General features: G+C 37.2%; 1 protein-coding gene across 5 annotated transcripts in view; it reads left to right on the forward strand.

Annotated features, from left to right (window-relative positions):
* The window catches only part of TASP1 (taspase 1), a 351,413-nt gene that overhangs the window by 74,579 nt on the left and 255,134 nt on the right, over positions 1 to 21,700 (forward strand). For all 5 annotated transcript variants that reach the window (XR_002786162.2, XM_003411457.4, XM_064275770.1 and 2 more), the window contains 2 exons: positions 1,569 to 1,689; positions 6,423 to 6,507. Coding sequence is in view for 4 of the 5 variants with exons in the window: in XM_003411457.4 (XP_003411505.1) it covers positions 1,569 to 1,689; positions 6,423 to 6,507 (206 nt within the window). In the remaining variant the exon portion in view is untranslated. The remainder of the gene's footprint in view (positions 1 to 1,568; positions 1,690 to 6,422; positions 6,508 to 21,700) is intronic.

The raw sequence follows: 21,700 nt of genomic DNA on the forward strand, positions 1-21,700 counted from the left end.
TGCTGTGAGTTGGAATGGATTCTACTACGGGTTTTTTGGGGGGGCTTGGTTAGGGTAAATAGTTAAGCCCTTGACTACTATTGACAGCACCTAACAACAACAACAACAGCATGTACAAGTTGTATTGTTTTATAGGTCCCTGGGTGGCACTGATGGTTTGCCCTTAGCTGCTAACTGAACGTTTGGTGGTTTGAACTCACCCAGTAGCACCACGGAAGAAAGGCCTGATGACCTGCTTCCATAAATATTATAGCCAAAAAAACATCACGGAGCTCAGATCTACTCTGTGACACATGAGGTGGCCGTGAGTCAGGACTGACTCAACAGCAGTTGGTTTAGTTTTTTAGTTTTATTTGTTGGTAGTTTTCTTTCCTTGTGATGTCTATTTTTTTTTTTTTATCAGGGTAGTGATGGCACCTTACGTTGAGATGCGAAGGGTCTCTCCCCTTCTAATTTTTGGAAGAATTTATGAAGCATTGATACTAGTTCTCCTTTAAGACTAATTTTTTTTCGTTGTTGAAAATATACACAGCAAAACATACACCAGTTCATCTGTTTTCTACGTGTACAATTTAGTGACATTGATTACATTCTTCTAGTTGTGTGACCATTCTCACCCTCCTTTTCTGAGTTGTTCCTACCTCATTAACATAAACTCACTGCCCCCTAAGATTCCTATCTAATCTCTCAAGTTGCTGTTGTCATTTTGATCCTATACAGATAGTTCTTAAAAGAGCATAATGTTCAATGCAGACATTTTTTACTTAGTTAAGCTATTGTTTGGTTTTAAGAAGACTTCAGGGGATATTTTTGGTTTAAGTTTTAAAGGTTATCTCAGGGCAGTAGTTTCAGGGGTACAGAAAGCCTGGAGCCCATGAGAATTTGAAATTCTTTTCTGCATTTTCCCCCTTTTGATCAGGATTCTGCTATAGAATCTTTGATCAAAATGTTCAGTAATGGTAGCCAGGAACCATCCAGCTCTTCTGGTCTCATGGCAAAGGAGGCAGCTGTTCATGGAGACAGTTATCCACACATCCATTCCCTCCTCCTGTTCCTGATTCTCTGTCTTCCTCTATTGCTCCAGGTGAACAGGGACCAATTATCGTGCCTCAGATGGCTGTTTGCAAGTTTTTAAGACCCCTGGCACTGTTCAACGAACTAGGAGGTAGAACAGAAATAGTAAATATGTTATTAGACCAGTTAACTGGGATGTCCTGTGAAACTGTGACCCTAAACCTCCAAATCAAGGCACCAAATCCTATGAGGTTTTTGGTTGTACTTAAGAAGCCTTACCAGCTTACTCTTTTTTTATGTTTTTTTGGTCGTAAATATATCTATCATACAGGCTTTGCCGGTTCAACTTTTTACAGGTGTACAACTTATTGACATTAATTTTAATAATTGACTCTGCAGCCCTACCCTTAATCAATGGATTTTTCCATTACCGTTAACCATCCCTCCCTTTTCCCCTCCCTCTAGCCCCTGGTAACCACTAATAAACTTTGGTCTCTATATATTTGCATTTTCTCAAGACTAATGGTATTTTAATTTTTGTTTTTGTCTTTTAGGATTCTCCTTTTACAAATGCAGGAATGGGATCTAATCTCAATCTTTTGGGTGAAATTGAGTGTGATGCCAGCATAATGGATGGAAAATCCTTAAATTTTGGAGCAGTTGGAGCGCTGAGTGGTATGTGGGCATTATAACACACTCTATAGTCTGTTAAAAGTGATGGGTATTACCATTTCATGTTTCTTAAAGATTCAGTCAGTCTTTTTCACTGTTCTTGTATGGACTAGTGCTGAAAACAAAGTTTTTCTCCTTTTACTGCATTTAAAACATGGAACTGTAGCTATGAATAATTTTAAAAATGAGGCAGCCCGTGGCCAAGTCTTTGGTTAGAATTTGATCGTTCTCTCCATTCCCTTAAGAAGTTAAACACATTTAAAGGTCGATTTAACATGTTCTATTTTAAAATGATCTGAAATACACAAGTAATATATTTTTATTGTTAAAAAAAAAAAAGATGCAAGTGAAATTTACCATTGATTCTCCTAATCCTCCCTTCCCATCCTTCTTTCCCCTGGCAGGTGTAACTACTAACACACTCATTGCCATTGAATCGATTCTGACTCATAGCGACCCTATAAGACAGAGTAGAACTGGCCCATAGGGATTCCAAGGAGCAGCTGGTGGACGCGGACCTTTTGGTTAGCAGCTGAACTCTTAACCAGTGTACCACCAGGGCTCCTTAACTACTAAAATCTAGTGCATTTCTAGTGTGTATTCATGTAATAAAAACAGTTTTCTTTTGCACATTTTTTTTTATTGTGGTAAGATATATACAGTATAAAATTTGCCATTTTAACCATTTTCAGATGTATAATCCAGTGACATTAATCACACTCAAGTTGTTGTGCCACCATCACCACTATGTGTTTCCAAAATGTTTTTATCACCCCAAAGAAAAACTCTTTACCCATTCAGTGATAACTCCCTATTCTCCTCTTCCCTCAGCCCCTGATAATCACTATTTTCTGTGACTATGCATTTGTTTACTCTAAATATTTCATACAATATTTGTCCTTTTGTATCTGGCTGATTTCAACTAGCATGATGTTTTCAAAGTTTCTCTATGTTGCATAGCATTTTTTTAGAACTTCAGTTCTTATTATTGCAGAGTAATAGTCCATCGCATGTATGTAACACATTTTATTTATCCGTTCATCTGTTGATGGACACTTGGGTTGTTTTCACCTCTTGGTTATTGTGAATAATGCTGCTATAAACATTTTAATACAAGTGTTTGAATCCCTGCTTTCAATTCTCTTGGATATATATACTTGGAAATTGCTGGGTCGTATAGTAATTCTTTGTTTAACAGTTTGAGGAATTGCCAAGTGCTTTACACAATGGTTACACCATTTTACATTCCCATCAGCAATGAAGATTCCAGGCTCTCCACATTCTTGCCAACACTCGTTGTTTTCTGTTTTTCTGATACTGGCTGTCCTAGTGAGTGTGAAGTAGTAATCTCAGTGTGATTTTGATTTGCATTTCCTTAATGACTAATAATGTTGTGCATCTTTTGATGTACTAATTGGCCATTGGTAGATCTTCTTTGGAGAAATTTCTGTTCGAGTCCTTTATCCATTTTTAAATTGGGTTGCTTGTCTTTTTGCTGTTAAATTATAGGAATTCTTTGCATATTCTGGATATTAAACTTTTATCAGATATATAATTACAACTATTTTCTCCCATTCTCTGTGCTGTCTTTTCACTTCCTTTATGAAGTCCTTTGATGCACAGCCCTTTCTGATGAAGTCCAATTTATTTATTTGTTGCTTGTGCTTTTGGTGTCCTATCTAAGAGTTCGTTGGTAGAAATGAGATCCCGGATGTTTGCTTTCTTTTTTTTCCTAAGAATTTTATGGTTTTAGTTCTTATATTTAGTTCATTGATCCATTTTGAGTTAAGGTTTGCATATGGTGTGAGGTAAGTCCACCTTCATTCTTTTGCATTTGGAGATTGATTTGTCCCTGCGCCATTTTTGAAGATGGAAGTCTTTCCTTATTGAATGGACCAGTATTTTCTTCTAATACTTGTAAACTTTATTTAACATTTACCTCTTAAATCCATTATTTGCTTTTTTCTGAAATGACTAACCAATTCTCCCTACACAATTTGTTGAATAACAACAATAATAACAAAAATAACTACCATCTGTTAAGTTATGAACACATGCTAGGCATTAGTATCTTGTGGTTTACAGGTTATATCATTTAGTTCTCACGATGATCTTATGAGGTTAGTACTTTCATCCCTGTGTTACAACTGAGGAAACTGAGACACAGGAGAGATGCACTGATTTGTCCAAGGTTACTGTATTGGTTTGGGCCCAACTAGAAAACAGAAAGCATGCAGTACTTTAAACAAGGAAAGTTTAACATAAAGAATTGTTAAGCAATGATAGGAGAGTAACTCTATAAAGATGGAAAGAGAACTCTAAAGGGCAAAGGGAGAATACCCAAGGAGGGATAAACTTGGAGGAGGTTAAAACTTGTTTGAAGAAGGTGAGGCTGCTGCCCACTGTATGGTCGAGAAGTTGCTGGGTTATCCAGGCCAGGGCTGGTCCATAGTCGTTGTATAAGCAGGAGCAATCCTCTGGGGCACAGGCAGGCACAGCTGGCCAGACAGGCACACAGCAGTCAGGAGGACTGTGGGGATTAAACCTTCAGAGTGCAGCATAAAGGTTGGGTTTTTGGCTCGCAAGATGGCCAGCCTCACGGTACACTTGCTATGTGTGCCTGTAGCACTGAGGAAGGGGTATGGAGAGCAGTGGACTGGGTTGGCGCACAGTCCCATGCTGTTGGAGGCCCTCAGTTAACGCTGCTGCTGTTTGAGTTGAGAACTAGAGAGAGCATCACACTGGAGACACTTAGCACTGGAGAGTACCATGTGGGCTAAACAGTGGAAAGAAAACCATGCTTTCCAGGAGAATGGTGAACAAGCTACCCCTTCCTCCTGCAGTGTGTCTCCAGTGCCCTCTACTGACATAACTGAACACGGTGCCAGCTTGGGAGGGAACATTATTCAAGGACCCGTCTCCATTTCCACAGATCAGGCAGCGAGGGATGAATTTTAACTGAGAAGCAGTAAGGTGATCATCGGTACAGCTATGGAATAGTCCAAGTCCCATGCCTTTTACTCTGAGTTCTTCCTGCCTTTCATAAATAATCTAGCCTTTTCCCACTGATTTGATGTGCTATTTTTTATTTATCATATTATTAAATACTTAAATTCACGTGTCTGTTTCTGAATGTTAGCTGGATTCTTTTGCATTGGTATCTTTGTCTATTTTGTACCTAAACAACATTCTTTGAATAACAGTAGCTTTAATACAAATTGTACAGTAAATCCCATTTTCAATGCTTTCTCTTCTGGGTGGATTTCAGAATCAGCTTATCATATTTCATAGAAATCCCTTTGAACTTTTGATTGACAATTTATAGATTTGAATTGATAAGTTAATTTGGCAATTATAAATGTCTTTCCAATGTGGAATCATCATATCCAGAAATAAATTATCTTCTAAGAACTACCACGTGTGTGCTTTCCCCTTCTTTGGGTATTTCATAATTTTTGTGTGTGTGTGTGTCATAGTTTTTGGTATTTACATTTCTCCAATTTAAATCAATCTGTTGGCTTTAGTTTGAGTTTTTGTAGTCTCTTTTTATACCATTGTTGATATTTCTTTGTATTAATAGTTTCCTGAGAGGTATCCATAAGTTGGTGGTTAAGGGTATCATCTTTGATATTAGCTGTGTCTGTTAAAATCTCAGTTCTGTTATTTTGAGGAGGTAACTTCTGTGTGCATCTGTTTCCTCATTAATCAAACAGAGTCCATAGAGCATATGATAGAGTTGAGGGAACAATGAAATAATATGATACATTTAAGGGTTTGGCCCAGAGCCCTGCACATATTAGGTACTAAGTCACTGTCACTGTCTTCTGTCATTATCATCATCCTTATTGTTGTTGACTGTCATCCTTATGATGTTTCTCACACTAATATTTTCTGTCTTATCGTTCCTTTTTTCCCGAATAGACCCTTGTCTCACTTCTTACTGTTTGTCTGTCGGCAGCAATCAGAGGATGTGCACAGGAACCATGTTTTAGGTTATAATCTTGTACATACTTGATGTCGTCTCCCTACCCATGCTCCAATTTGAAGCACCATTTTTGTCCTCTTTTTCCCCCTTCATTTTTCTCTTCAACATGTTTGTTTTTTAGGGGAGATTCATGGTTTTGTGGTCAAGGAAATGCCTGGGCATTTATTTAGTTTTAATAGTAGAAGAGTGCCATATTTTCAGTTTATTTTGTCTCTTCCATTTTGAAATCTATTGAAAAAGGTACCTACATTAATTATGTATGTAAACCAGTGCAGTCGAGTTGACTCTGACTGACGTGACTCATGGCAACTCCATGTGTGTCAGAATAGGACTGTTCTCCATGGGGCTTTCAATGGCTGATTTTTTAAAAGTAGATTGCCAGACTTCCTTCTGAGGCATCTCTGGGTGGACTCAAAGTTCTGACCTTTTGGTTAGTAGCTGGGCTTGTTAACCATTTCTACCATCTAGGGACTCCACGTTAAATATGTAGCATTTCAAATTCAGTTTTTGCTGCTGTAGCACGCAAGAAAAGAGTATATTTTGTGTTTGTTCTCTTGCGTCTATTAGGTATTCGTAAATTCGTTCATTTGAATCTCACTGTTCACGGTAATAAAGGATTATCATTAATATATTAAATGTTTTGAAAAAGAATTTTCCAAGATATTTTAAATTTAATTTGCTGAAACAACAACAAAACGAAGTGGGACACATAAAGGTATTTTTCTGACTTTATTTTCCGCTTATTTTATAGGCATCAAGAATCCAGTCTCAGTTGCGAACAGACTTCTGTGTGAGGGGCAGAAGGGCAAACTCTCAGCTGGCAGAATTCCTCCCTGGTAACTACTTTGTCCTGCCCGACTTTCCCTGGATCCTTGGTCCTTAGTGCATGCGATGTCTGAAGCCTGTTCTCATCTACAGAAGGCTGATGCTGTTGGTTACACACCCAGCAGTAGCATGCCTCTGAGGGGAAGACGCACTTTGTTCTCTGAACGTGGAATATTTTGTACGCTTGATGAAACTCTGAATGGAATAGGATATTACGGGTTAAAGTAGAAAGGAGATCAGGGTTAATTTTTATTTTTGTCATTAATTATAGAGATGTTTTTGCTTTTCCTAAATGCTCAGTTGTGATGTTTTGATTACGGAACTTTAGAAGTATCTTATACGTTGGAGTCCAGAGCCTAAACTCATTTTTAATTTTGACAAGTTTGTAGAATAAAAGTAATTTTTCTCTTTTGGAGAAACACATTGTGAAGTTAAGATTACATTTTTTCCTCCAGCATTAACATACAATTTTCTCTTAAAAGAATACTTTGAACTTTTTAAATATATATAAAAGTAGAGAGAACATTGTAGAAAGCCCTTATGGACCTGCCATCCAGATCCAGTTATTAACAACGTTTTTGCCCTTCATCTATCTCATATGTCCCAATTTTTTTCCTACAGTATTTTAAAGCAAATTTTAGGCACTGTATATCCCTAAATAGTTTTATAAATATCTTAATTTTTTCGAAACATAACCACCATACCATTAGTATGCTAACAGTATTGGCAAATATGCCTTAACACCACCTCATACTCAGTCTGTGTTCAGCATTCCTGGCCATGAAAGGTGGGTTAATATTCTGTGCTGAAAGTGGTGAGAGCAGTACTATAGGCATCACATTGTTTGGTTCTGTTATATTTTGAAGTCATAGTAAATTTTTATAGTTTTGAAAAATCATAAAACTGTTTATGCAAATAAATTTAAGATCTCTTTTTAATCATGTATCTCTCAGTTTAATTGTGGTACTAGAAGGGTCAATTATAAAAAATTCCAGAAGAAATTAATTTTTAATATTATATGTTTTCTGTTACTGGCTTTTTTCCTTTTTAATTTTATTGTGGTTAAAATATATATAACAAAACGTTTGCCTTTTTAATCTTTTTAAGTCTACAATTAAGTGACATTAATAACATTCAGCATATTGTATAACCAACCATCACCACCATCCATCTCCAAAAGTTTTTCATTACCCCAAAACAAACACACTGCCTTTAATCAATGACTTCTCTTCCCTTTCCCTAAGCCCTTGGTAACCGTTAATAAGCTTTTGTCTCTATGCATTTACCTATTCTAGACATTTCATATGAATGGGATCATACAATATTTGTCCTTTGGTTTCTGACTTATTTCACTCAACATAATGTTTTCGAAGTTATTCTATGTTATAGTATGTATCAGAAATTTATTTCTCTTAATTACCAAATAACACTCCCATTTGTATATATGTATCACATTTTGTTTATCCATTCATCTGTTAATGGGTTGATACACTTTTTGGCTATTGCGAATAATCCTGCAATGAATATTAGTGTACAAGTATCTGACCGAGTCCCTGCGTTGGGTTATTTTGGGTATATACATAGGAATGGAATTGCTGGGTCATATGATAATTCTGTGTTTAACTTTGAGGAACCGCCAGAGTTTTGGTGGGTTTTAGGATGACTCTGTGTTTAACTTTGAGGAACCGCCAAACTGCTTTCTACAGTAGCTGCACCCTTTTGCATTCTCATTAACAATGAATGAGGGTTCCAGTTACTGCAGATACTTGCTAACACCTGTTGTTCATAGTTTTTTTTTGATAATAACCATCTTAATTTCACTGTTGTTATTGTTAGTTGCAGTGGAGTTGGCATCGACTCATGGCAACTCTGTGTACAACTGAATAAACTCTTGTGCCATCTTCACAGTTGTTGGTGTACCTGAGTCCATTGTTGTGGCCACTCTGCGTTTTGAGTGCCTTCCAATTTATGGGGCTCATCTTTTAGCACTATGTTGGATAATATTATGTGGTGATGCATAGGGTTTTCATTGGCTGATTTTCAAAAGTAGAGTTTTAGGCCTTTCCTCCTAGTCTGTCTTAGTCTGGAAGCTCTGCTGAAACTTGTCCACCATGGGTGACCCTGCTGGTATTTGCAATACCGGTGGCATTATAGCAACACACAAGCCACCAAAGTATGACCAGCTGACAGATGGGTGGTGGATAGCTATCTTAGTCAAAGTGAAATGGTATCTCATTGTGGTTTTGGTTTGCATTTCCCTGATGACTAATGAGGCTAATGATGTTGAGCGTCTTTTCATGTACTTTGTTTTGGGGGAGGGCATTCATATATCTTCTTTCGAGAAATGTTGGTTCAAGTCCTTTGCTCTTTTTAAAATTGGATTGTCTTTTTATTGTTGACTTTTAGTGTTCTTTACATGTTCTGGGTATTAAGCCCTTATCAGATACAGTATATGGTTCCTATATATTTCCTTGTATTCTGCAGGCTGTCTCTTTACTTTCTTGATAAAGCTCTTTGATTCACAAAAGTTTTTTATTTTGATGAAGCCCTACTTGTCTGTTTTTTAATTTGTTGTTCATGGTTTTGTGTCATATCTAGGAAGCCGTTGTTGAAAACTAGGTTCTGAAGCTTTACCCCTATGTTTTCTTATAAGAGTTTTGTGGTTTTCGTTCTTATATTTGGTTGTTGACTGATTTTGAATTCGTTTTACTATATGGTGTGAGGTATGAGTCCGATGGTCTTCTTTTGCAGAAGGGCCTGTTGTGCCAGCACCAGTTATTGAGGAGACAATTCTTTTCCTATTGAATGGACTTGGCACCCGTGTTCAAAATCAATTGACCATAGACGGATTGGATTACTTTTGAACTCTCAATTCTGTTATTTTGGTCTGTATGTCGATTCTTATACCATTACTAGACTGTTTTATTATTATAGCTTTATAGTCCATTTTTGATATTGAGAAATGTGAGGGTCCTCCTACATTGGTCTTCTTTTTTGAGATTTCATTGGCTGTTTTGGACCCCTTGCAATTCTATATAAAATTGAGGATTGACTTTTCCATTTCTACAAAAAAGGCTGTTGGAGTTTTGATAGGAATTATGTTGAATATGTAGATCACTTTGGGTAATATTGACATCTTCAGGTTCTTAAAATTTCCAAAACATGAGCTTGGGATGCTTTTCTGTTTATTTAGGTTTCCTTTAGTTTCTGCAATGTTTTGTAGTTTTCAGTCTACAAGTTTTCATCTCCCTGGTTCAGTTTATTCCTACATACCTTATTCTTTTAGATGTTATTGTAAATGGAATTTTTTTTTTTTAATTTCCTTTTCAGCTTGTTCATTGCTGGTGTATAGAAACACAAGATTTGTGTGTGCTAACTTTGAACCCTGCAACTTTGTTGAATTCATTTATTAGCTCTAGTAGCTTTTGTATGGATTCTTTAGGATTTTCTCTATGTAGGATCTATATCTGAAAATACTGATGGTTTTATTTCTTCCTTTCTGATTTAGATACCTTTTCTTTCCTAATTGCTCTGGGTAGAACTTGCAGCATAATATTGAATAGCAATGGTGAAAACAGGCATTCTTATCTTGTTTCTGATCTTAGGGGGACTCTTTCACCATTTAATTAGATATTGTTGTTAGCTGCCATTGAGTTGTTCCCAACGCATGGTGACCCCGTGCACAAAGGAACAAAATGCTGCCTGGTCCTCTGCCATCCTCATGATCAGTTGTGGGTTGGATCATTGTTATCCATTGGGTTTTCAGTGACTAATTTTGGAAGTAGGTTGCCAAGCCTTTTTCCCTAGCCTGTCTTAGTCTGGAAGCTCTTCTGAAATCTGTTCAGCATCCCAGCAACACACAAATCACCGTAACAGATGGGTTGTGGCTGCGCATGAGGTGCATTGGCCAGGAATTGAACCAGTGTCACCCCAGTAACATGGGTAGATTTTTCCATATTTTTGTTGTTAGGTGCCGTCGAGTTGGTTCCGACTCATAGCAACCCTGTGTACTACAGAACAAAACACTGCCCGGTCCAGTGCCATGGCCACAGTCATTATTATGCTTGAGCCCATGGTTGTAGTCACTGTGTCAATCCATCTCATTGAGGATATTCCTCTTCTTCGCTGACCCTGTACTTTACCAAGCACGATGTCCTTCTCCAGGGACTGGTCCCTCCTGACAAAATGTCCAAAGTGTGTAAGATGTAGTATTGTCGTCTTTGCTTCTAAGGAGCATTCTGGTTGTACTTCTTCCAAGACAGATTTGTTCGTTCTTTTGGCAGTCCATGGTATATTCGATATTCTTCGCCAGCAGCACAATTCAAAGGCGTCAGTTCTTCTTCAGTCTTCCTTATTCATTGTCTAGCTTTCACATGCATATGATGTGATTGAAAATACCATGGCTTGGGTCAGGCGCACCTTAGTCTTCAGGGTGACATCTTTGCTCTTCAACACTTTGAAGAGGTCCTTTGTAGCACGTTTGCCCAATGCAATGCGTCTTTTGATTTCTTGACTGCTGTTTCCATGGATGTTGATTGTGGATCCAAGTAAAATGAAATCCTTGACAACTTCAATCTTTTCTCCGTTTATCATGCTGTTGCTCATTGGTCCAGTTGTGAGGATTTTTGTTTTCTTTATGTTGAGGTGTAATCTGTACTGAAGGCTGTGGTCTTTGATCTTCATTAGTAAGTGCTTCAAGTCCTCTTCACTTTCAGGAAGCAAGGTTGTGTCATCTGCATAAAGCAGGTTGTTAATGAGTCTTCCTCCAATCCTGATGCCCCGTTCTTCTTCATATAGTCCACCTTCTCGGATTATTTGTTCAGCATACAGATTAAATAGGTATGGTGAAAGAATGCAACCCTGATGCACACCTTTCCTAACTTCAAACCAGTCAGTATCCCCTTGTTCTGTCCGAACAACTGCCTCTTGATCCATGTAAAGGTTCCTCATGAGCACAATTAAGTGTTCTGGAATTCCCATTCTTTGCAGTGTTATCCATAATTTGTTATGATCCACACAGTCAAATGCTTCTGCATAGTCAATAAAACACATGTAAACATCCTTCTGGTGTTCTCTGCTTTCAGCCAGGATCCATCTGATATCAGCAATGATATCCCTGGTTCCACGTCCTCTTCTGAAACCAGCCTGAATTTCTGGCAGTTCTCTGTCGATATATGGCTGCAGCCGTTTTTGAATGATCTTCAGCAAAATTTTGCTTGCTTGTGATATTAACGATATTGTTCTATAATTTCCACATTCGGTTGGATCACCTTTCTTGGGGATAGGCATAAATATGGATCTCTTCCAGTCAGTTGGCCAGGAAGCTGTCTTCCATATTTCTTGGCATAGACGAGTGAGCACCTCCAGCGCTGCATCTGTTTGTTGAAACATCTCAGTTGATATTCCATCAATTTCTGGAGCCTTGTTTTTTGCCAGTGTCTTCAGAGCAGCTTGGACTTCTTCCTTGAGTACCATTGGTTCTTGATCATATGCCACCTCTTGAAATGGTTGAATATCTACTAATTCTTTTTGGTATAATGACTCTGTGTATTCCTTCCGTCTTCTTTTGATGCTTCCTGCGTCATTTAATATTTTCCCCATGGAATCCTTCACTATTGCAACTTGAGGCTTGAATTTTTTCTCTAGTTCTTTCAGCTTGAGAAACGCTGAACGTGTTCTTCCCTTTTGGTTTTCCATCTTCAGCTCTTTGCACATGTCATTATAATACTTTGTCTTCTCGAGAGGCCCTTTGAAATCTTCTGTTTAGTTCTTTTCATCAATTCTTCTTTTAGCTTTAGCTGCATGACACTCAAGAGCAAGTTTCAGAGTCTCCTCTGACATCCATTTAGGTCTTTCTTTCCTGTCTTTTCAGTGACCTCTTGCTTCATGGATGATGTCCTCTATGTCATTCCACAACTCGTCTGGTCTTCGGTCACTAGTGTTCAATGTGTAAAATCTATTCTTGAGATGGTCTCTAAATTCAGATGGGATATACTCAAGGTCATATTTTGGCTCTCGTGGACTTGCTCTGATTTTCTTCGATTTCACCTTGAACTTGCATATGAGCAATTGATGGTCTGTTCCACAGTCGGCCCCTGGCCTTGTTCTGCCTGATGATATTGAGCTTTTCCATCATCTCTTTCCACAGATACAGTCAATTTGATTTCTTTGTGTTCCATCTGGCGGGGTCCATGTGTATAGTTACTCTTTATGTTGGTCAAAGAAGGTATTTGCAATGAAGAAGTCGTTGGTCTTGCAAAATTCTATCATTCGATTTCCGGCATTGCTTCTGTCACCAAGGCTGTATTTTCCAACTACTGATCCTTCTGCATTTCCAACTTTTGCATTCCAATCGCCAGTAATTATCAATGCATCTTGATTGCATGTTCGATCAATTTCAGACTGTAGCAGCTGATAAAAATCTTCTATTTCTTCATCTTTGGCCCTAGTGATTGGTGCGTAAATTTGAATAACAGTCATATTAACTGGTCTTTCTGGTAGGCGTATGGATATTATCCTATCACTGACAGCGTTGTACTTCAGGATAGATTTTGAAACATTCTTTTTTGACGATGAATGCAGCACCATTCCACTTCAAGTTGTCATTCCCAGCGTAGTAGACTATATGATTGTATGATTCAAAATGGCCGATACCAGTTCATTTCAGCTCACTAATGCCTAGGATATCGATGTTTATGCGTTCCATTTCATTTTTGACGACTTCCAATTTTCCTAGTTTCATACCTTCATACATTCCAGGTTCCGATTATTAATGGATGTTTGCAGCTGTTTCTTCTCATTCTGAGTCATGCCACATCAGCAAATGAAGGTCCCGATAGCTTGACTCCATCCACGTTATTAAGGTTGACTCTGCTTTGAGGAGGCAGCCCTTCCCCAGTTGTCTTCTACATATAGAGTTAAAAAAAAAAAAGTCAGGTTGCTGAATGATGTGTTCAGTTTATATTGTCTTGAAAAAAATTACAAGATAATATGTGAACACTTGGTTTCTACTACCCAGGCTTGGAAATAAAACATCACCAAAAGATTTGAAGTTCTTTTACCTGAGCTCTTTCAAATTGCATCATCCGCTTTCCCACTATCTCACGCCTTCTCCCTGACCTCATTTGTGCCCCTGCCCCTAGGTAACAAGTGTCCTTAACTTAAGCATTTCTCATTCCCATGTATTCCGTCTTACTATTACAAATATATAGTACTCTGATGTTCCATGAATATATATATGTAAAAAATTGGTTACCCAACTCATCTTTGTTACCTCTGGAGAGGCGGCAGGGGGGACCAAGATGAAGTGATTATTAATGGGGACATGTGCATTATTTTATTGTTTTACAAGGAAAAATATATGGGAAAAGTGATGGCCAGTGCATCAGTAAAATAATGTCAATTACTAATGCTATACCTAGCTGGGACTGGCTATTTTGATATTCTTACACACATAATTCGTCAGTTTTATTCTTTATTTTCAGTTGTTTTGGCTGTTTTAGATATTTCGCATTTCCATGTGAATTTTAGAATCAGCTTGTTAGTTTTTATGAACACTCTTCTGGAATTTTGATAAGGATTACATTGTATTACATATTTGACATCTAAAAATATTGAGTCTTCTGATCCATGAATACAGCATATGTATATATCCATTTATGTCTTTTTTAAACTTCTCTGACTAATGTTTTAGCATTTTTAGCATACATGTTTTACAAAGCTTTCATCTTATTCATATCTAAGTATTTGATACTTTTTGATGCTATGGTAAATGTTAATTTACCAGTTATGTTTAAAATTTTAATTTAAAAATGGTAATTTCCAGTTGTTCATTGCCAGTATATGGAAATATGATCAATTATTACTGATCTTTTATCCTAAAAACTTGTTCAATTCATTTGTTCTAGTACACACGGCGCTGGGTGGGTTGGGTGTAGTACTGTTTTACAGATTCTGTAAAATTTTCTACATGGATGATCATGTTTTTTGCAAAAAAAGAGAGTTTTACTTCTTCCTTTTCAATCTGCATTCTTTTAATTTCTTTTTCTTGCTTTATTGCAGTGGCTAGAACGTCCACTACAATGTTGAATAGAAGTGGTGAAGGTGGACATTTTTGCCTTGTTTGTGATCTTTAGGGGGAAGTGTTTAGTCTTTCACCATTAAGTATGATGGTTGATGTAGGTTTATCATAAAAACAAAAGGTTTATCATAGATGCCCTTTATCACATTATGGAAATTGACTTCTATTCCTAGTGCGCTGAGAGTTTTTTTTTTTTTTTTTATAATTTTTCTTTAGGTAAAAGTTTACAGCTGAAGCTAATTTCTCATACAAAAATATAAATACATATGTGACCCTGGTTGCATTCCCTATAAAAATGTGACAGCATACTCCCCCTTTCCACCCTGGGTTTCCCGTGTCCATTCAACCAGCTCCTGTCCCTTTCTGCCTTCTCATCCTGCCTCCAGACAGGAGCTGCCCTTTTAGTCTCATGTATCTGCTTGAACTAAGAAGCACACTCTCCACGAGTATTATTTTATGTTTTATAGTCCAGTCTAATCTTTGTCTGAAGAGTGGGCTTTGGGAATCGTTTTAGGTCTGGGTTAACAGTATCCGGGGGCCATGGCTTTGAGGTTTCCTTTGGTCTCAGTCAGACCATTAATTCTGGTCGTTTTACGTGAATTTGAGTTCTGTGCCACACTTTCCTCCTGCACCGTCAAGGACTCTCTGATGCTGAGAATTTTTAATAAAAATAGCTATATACTTCGTAAAATATTTTTCTGCATCGGTTCACATGATCTTATAATTTTGAGTCGAGATCAACTTGACGGCAATGGGTTTTTAAAAAAATTTATATTGTAACATTGATTGATTTTTGACTGTTAAACCAGTAATTACTTTCCTGGAATAAATTCTACTTGGTCGTGATGTATTCTCCTTTTTATACTTGTTGAATTCAACCTGCTAATATTTTATTAAAAATTTTTATATTTATATTTGTGAATGATATTGGTCTGCAGTTTTCTTGAAACATCTTTTCATTTGGGCTAATTTTGCTTCTTGGATACTTAGGAATATATATTTCCTCAAATTTGGAAAAATATTGACCATTATTTTTTCAAATATTTTTCATGACCCTCCTTACTTTGGGGACTATAATTATATGTATATTTAACTTCTTGTGGTAGTCCTATAGCTCACTGATTTTTTTTTAATAATTTATTTTTGTTGTGGTTGCTGAGAATATACACAGCAGAACATAAACCAATTCAACAATTTCTACATGTACAATTCAGTGACATTGATTACATTCTTTGAGTTGTGCAACCATTCTTTTCCCCTTTTCTAAGTTATTCCTCCCTCATTAACATAAACTCACTGCTGCCTGAGTTTCCTTTCTAAGCTTTCCAGTTGCTGTTGTCAGTTTGATCCCACATAGATAGATTTTAAGAGCACAATGCTCAAGGCCCAGCAAACAGACATTATTAGTTAAGCTAAACTGTTGTTTGGTTTTGAAAAGGCTTCAGGGTTTATTTTTGGTTTAAGGTTTAACGATTATAACAGGGCAATAGTTCCAGGGGTTTATCCACCCGCATGGCTCCAGGAAATCTGTATTCCATTAGAATTTGGAATTCTGTTCTACATTTTCCCACCTTTAATCAGGATTCATCTTTAGAATCTGTGATCAGATTGTTCCGTAGTAGTAGCCTGGCATCATCTAGTTCTCCTGGTCTTATGTCAAAAGGAGCAGTTCTTCATGGAGGCAATTAGCCAAGCATTCTGCATCCTCCTCCTGTTCCTGACTTTCCTTGTTTTCTGTTACTCCAGGTGAATAGAGACCAATTGTTGTGCCTTGGATGGCCAGTTGCAACCTTTTGAGACTCCAGGCACTACACAATGAACTAGGAGGTAGAACAGAAGCAAATAGCATGTTATTCAGCCAATTAACTGCAACGTCCCATGAAACCATGACCCTAAACATCTAAACCAAGAAACCAAATCCCACGAGATTTTTGGTTGTACACAAGCAGCCTTGGTGGTTACCTTTTTTTTTTTTACTGTATATATGCCCATCACACGACTTTTGCCAATTCAGCTTTTTACAGGTGTATAACTTTTTGACGGCAATTACAGTAATCGGCTATTCAACCCTACCCTTAATCAGTGGGAAATTTTTACTACCATTAGCCCTCCCCTCCCCACTCCACCTCTGATAACCACTAATAAACTTTAATTTCTATACATTTACCTTTTCTTGTCTTTTTATGTAAGTGCCTTTTCATATAATATTTGTCCTTTCATGGTTGGTATATTTCACTCAGCGTAATGTCTTCAAGCTCCATTAATATTATATCATGTTTCAAGACTTGATAGTTCTTACCAGCTGAGTGGTGGTGGTCTATTGTATGTATGTACTGCATATTTTTTATTCATTCATTTGTTGATAGGCATTTAGGCTGTTTTCAACCTTTTGGCTGCTGTGAATAATGCTGCAGTGAACACTGGCGTTCAAGTCTCTCTTTTCAAATTTTTTGGGTAATATACCTCGGAGTAGAATTGCTGAATCATATGGTAGTTCTCTTCTTAGTTTTTCGAGGAACCGCCACACTGTTTTCCACAATGGCTGTATCATTTTGCATTCCTACCAGCAGTGGGTAACCAAAACCAAACCCACTGCCACTGAGTTGATTCTGACTCATAGCGACCCTATAGGACAGAGTAGAGCTGCCCCATAGGATTTCCAAGGTTGTAAATATTTATAGACGCAGACTGTCACATCTTTCACCCACGGAGCAGCTGGTGCGTTTGAACTGCTGACCTTTCCATTAGCAGCCTAGTGCTCTAACCACTGCACCATCAGGGCTCCTTCCAGCAATAGATAAGGGTTCCAGTGTTCCAATTTCCTCACCTCATTACCAACATTTGTTATTATTATTATTTTTTTAAATCTTAACCATTCTAGTAGAAGTGAAATGGAATCTTGATTTGCATCTCTTTGATGGCTAATGATGGTGAGCATCTTTCATGTGTGTGGTGGCCATTTGAATGTCCCCTTTGGTGAGATGTCTATTCAAGTCATTCGCTTAATTTATAATTGGGTTGCAGGCAATCCCTGGGTTACAAACGAGATGCATTCCTAAGTTTATCTTTAAGTTGAATTTGTAGATAAATTGGAACAGGTACATACGATTCTCATTTAGTGTCAGTCAGTCAAATATTTGTCTTAGTGTATAGCGTTTATTTTACCTCTCTATTATTTTATGAATATAAAGTGGAAACCCTGGTGGCATAGTGGTTAAGTGCTACAGCTGCTAACCAAAAGGTTGTCAGTTTGAATCTGCCAGGTGCTCCTTGGAAACTATATGGGGCAGTTCTACTCTGTCCTTTAGGGTCTCTATGAGTCAGAATTGACTCGACAGCACTGGGTTTTGGGGCTATGAATATAAAACTCTTAAACACTTTGAAACCACGCAGTGTTTTCATGCGTGTCACAACGTAGTGTGTACATTTGTTATATGAACCATTAATTTAACTCAAATTTTTAATATGATAGACTTTATGGCAGTCTGTTCTTAAGTATAGGTTTTCTGTAGGGCAGATGTTTGTAACCTGGGGACTGCCTGTATTTGTCTTTTTGTTATAGAAGTTTTTTTTTTAAATGTATTTTGGTTATTAGATTTTTGTCGTATACATGGTTTCTGAAGATGTCTTTTAACTTTTTTGATAAAGCCTTTTTTTTTTTTGATGAACAAAACATTTTAATTTTTATGAGGTTCTATTTATTTATTTTGTCTTTTACTGTTTGTGCTTTTGTTATTATTTAGATAATCCACTGTTGAAAGCTATGCCTGACAGCATTGTCCCTGTCTTTTTTTCTAAGAATTTTATGGTTTTAATTTGTACATTTAGGTCCTTAACCCATTTTGAATTTGTTTTGTGTATGGTGTGAGGCATGGATCCTGCTTCATTTTTCTGCATGTTGAAATCCAGTTTTCTCAGCACTATGTAATTGAAGAGGCTCTTCTTTCCCCATTGAGTGGGCTTAGCACCCTTGTCAAAAATCAGTTGACCATAGATGCATGCGTTAAGTTCTGGATTCTCAAGTCTTTTTCATTGATCTACATATCTATTGTTAGACCAGTACCAGGCTGTTTTGATTACTGTATCTGTAGAGTATGTTTTAAAATCAGGAAATGTGAGTTCTCCTACTTTGTTATTCTCTTTGAACAATGCTCTGGCTATTCAGGGCCTCTCGCCATTCCATGTAGAAGTTGAGAATTGGTTTTTCTATATCTGTAAAGACGGCTATTGGAATTTTGATAAGGATTGTGTTGAATCTATAGATTGCTTTGGGTAGTACTGACATCTTAATAATAATTTTCCATCTTCTTTTCCAATATGGGTACCTTTTCTTTTTCTTGTCGTATTGCTCTAGATATATTGAACACAATATTGAATAGAAGTGGTGAGAGTGGGCACACTTGTCTTGTTCTTTATTTCAAGGCAAAAGCTGTCAGTCTTTCTCCATTAAGTATAATATTGGTTGTTGGCTTTTCATATATGCTCTGAATCATATTGGGGAATTTCTTTTCTATTTCAGTCTTCTTTAGGGTTTTCATCAAGAAAGGCTGTTGGATTTTATCAAATACTTTTTCTGCATCCATAGAGATGATCATGTGGTTCTTTTTGTTGTTGTTGTTCTATATATGTGGTGTATTGTGTTGATTGATTTTCTAATGTTGAACTATCCTTACATTCCTGGAGTAAATTCCACTTGGTCATGGTGTATGACTCTTTTGATATGCTGCTGGATTCTGTTCTTTAGTATTTTATTGAGGATTTTTACATCTATATTCTTAAGAGATATTGGTCTGTAGTTTTCTCTTCTCGTGGTGTCTTTGGTTTGGGTGTCAGGGTTATGTTTGCTTCATCGAATGAATTAGTGTATATTTCTTCCTCCTCTATCTTTTGGAAGAGTTTAAACGATATCGTTGTCAGTTCTTCTCTAAATGTTTGGTAGAATTCCCCAATGAAGCCATCTGGTTCAGGACTTTTTTTGTTGTTATTTTTGGGAGGTTTTTGATCACTGATTCGATCTCTTCACTTTTTATTCATCTTTTGAGACTCCCTATTTCTACTTGAGTTAGTTTTATAGGTTGTGTGCTTCTAAAAATTTGTCCATTTCATCTAGGTTATCCAGTTGGTTGCTGGACAGTTTTTCATAATATTCCGTCTTAATTCTCTTATTTCTGTTGGGCCAGTTGTAACGTCCCCTCTTTCATTTTTTATTTTGGTTATATGCATCTCTTCTTTTGTCAGTCTAGCTAAAAGTTTTTCTACTTTTATTGATCTTTTCATAAAACCAAGTTCTTATTTTATCGATTCTATTTTCAATTTTATTTATTTCTGCTGTGATCTTCGTTATTTCTTTTTTCTGGTCGTTTTAGTCTTAGTTTGCTATTCTCATTCTAGTTTCTGAAGTTGTTGAGTTAGGCTGTTGATTTGAGGTCTTTCTTCTTTCTTCATGTAAGCATTTATTGTTACGAGTTTCCCTCTGAGTACTGCCTTCAGTTCATCCCGTAAGTTTTGCTATGTTGTGCTTTTATTTTCATTTAACACTAGGAAATTTGTGATTTCTCTTTTGATTTCTTCCTTGGCCCGGTGGTGGTTTAATAGTGTGTTGTTTAATTTCCATATGTTCAGGTGTTTCCAATTTTTTTTTTCTATTCATTTCTAGCTTAACTCTGTTATGATCAGTGAGTTATTTTTTGATTGAATGATTTTCTCTTTACTATAGGTTATAGGTTATATTTTTCTTCTTCTTTGCATGCCCGATAACTTTCTGTTAGATTGCAGACATTGTAAATTTTACCATAGTGGATGCTGCATCTTTTTATGTTTTTATAAACATTCGTGAGCTTTCTTCCAGGATGTGGTTAAGTTAAAGAAACAGTTTTATCCTTTCAGGCCTTGCTTTAAACTTTGTTACATTGCACTTGAGAGGCATTTAGCCTTGGCCTTATTTTGCCTTACTGTTGAAGCAAACCCCTCCTGAGTACAGTAACATATGCACTTAGAATGAGGTTTTTCACTTTGATTGGTGGCAGTAGGAATTGTTCCTGGCCATTTGTCAGTTCGGGGATTGTTCCTTCTAAAACTTTTGCGTTTTCTTTCCCAGGCTTTGGGTAATTTCCTCTCTCCTGTGAGCCTAATTACTACTCTGCTGAAGACTGCAGGGGACTCCCGTGCAGATCTAGGAGTCCTCTCTGAGGCTCTGTGGCACTCTGCCCTGTGAACTGTGGCTATTTTGGCCTCTCCTGATGCCCAGATCTGTCTTTTTTAACTCAGAGAGACTGCTCTGCTCTGCCTGTATACCGCTTTTCAGTGTTGTGGCCTGGAAACTCTCTAGGCAGTAAGCTGGGACAGTAAAAATTTACTTTGTTTCCTTTTTCACAAGGATTCCTGTTTCATGCTGCCTGATGTCTAATGTCTGAAACTCTTGTTTTTTATATTTTGCTTCCTTATTTTCTTTGGTTCAGGTGAGAGGGTAAATTTGTACCCTGTTACCCCATCTTGTCTGGATATGGAAATCTTTCATATGCCTAGAAATTCATCATATATCTGAAGTAATTAAGAAAAAATTCCTGATTACTCTAAATCAACATAACTGAATTTATTGTGTTTTTACTTAGAACTTAGGTACAAAAACCCACTGCCGTTGTGTCGCTTTAGGTACACATGTTCTTAATATGTCCAGTTAACTAATTTCTAATAATGATAATAACAAAACTTTGTTGCCATTGAGTCAGTTCTGACTCATAGTGACCCTACAGGACAAAGGGTTTGCAAGGAGCGGTTGGTGGATTCAGACTTAAAACCTTTTGGTTAGCAGCTGAACTTTTAACCACTGTGCCACCAGGGCTCCGATAATGATAATAACTAACATTTATTGTGGCTGTATACTATGATAGGCACTGCTTTAAAACGGTTTGTGTGCATTTTCTTATAAAAATTATGCAGTGTCTTAGGATGATGGCATGCATTTTGAAGATAAATAAACTGAGTACTGGACTTGCCCAAGGTCATGCTGTTAGAAATGTAGGGAGCCTTGCATAACACACTAGAATTAGCAGATTAGAAGTAAGAGGAGGGTGGTTGTTGTTAGTTGCCATTGAGTCAGCTGTAACTCATGGCAGCCCTGTGTA

This window comes from Loxodonta africana, chromosome 24, assembly GCF_030014295.1.
Source record: "Loxodonta africana isolate mLoxAfr1 chromosome 24, mLoxAfr1.hap2, whole genome shotgun sequence".
NCBI classification, from domain to species: domain Eukaryota; kingdom Metazoa; phylum Chordata; class Mammalia; order Proboscidea; family Elephantidae; genus Loxodonta; species Loxodonta africana.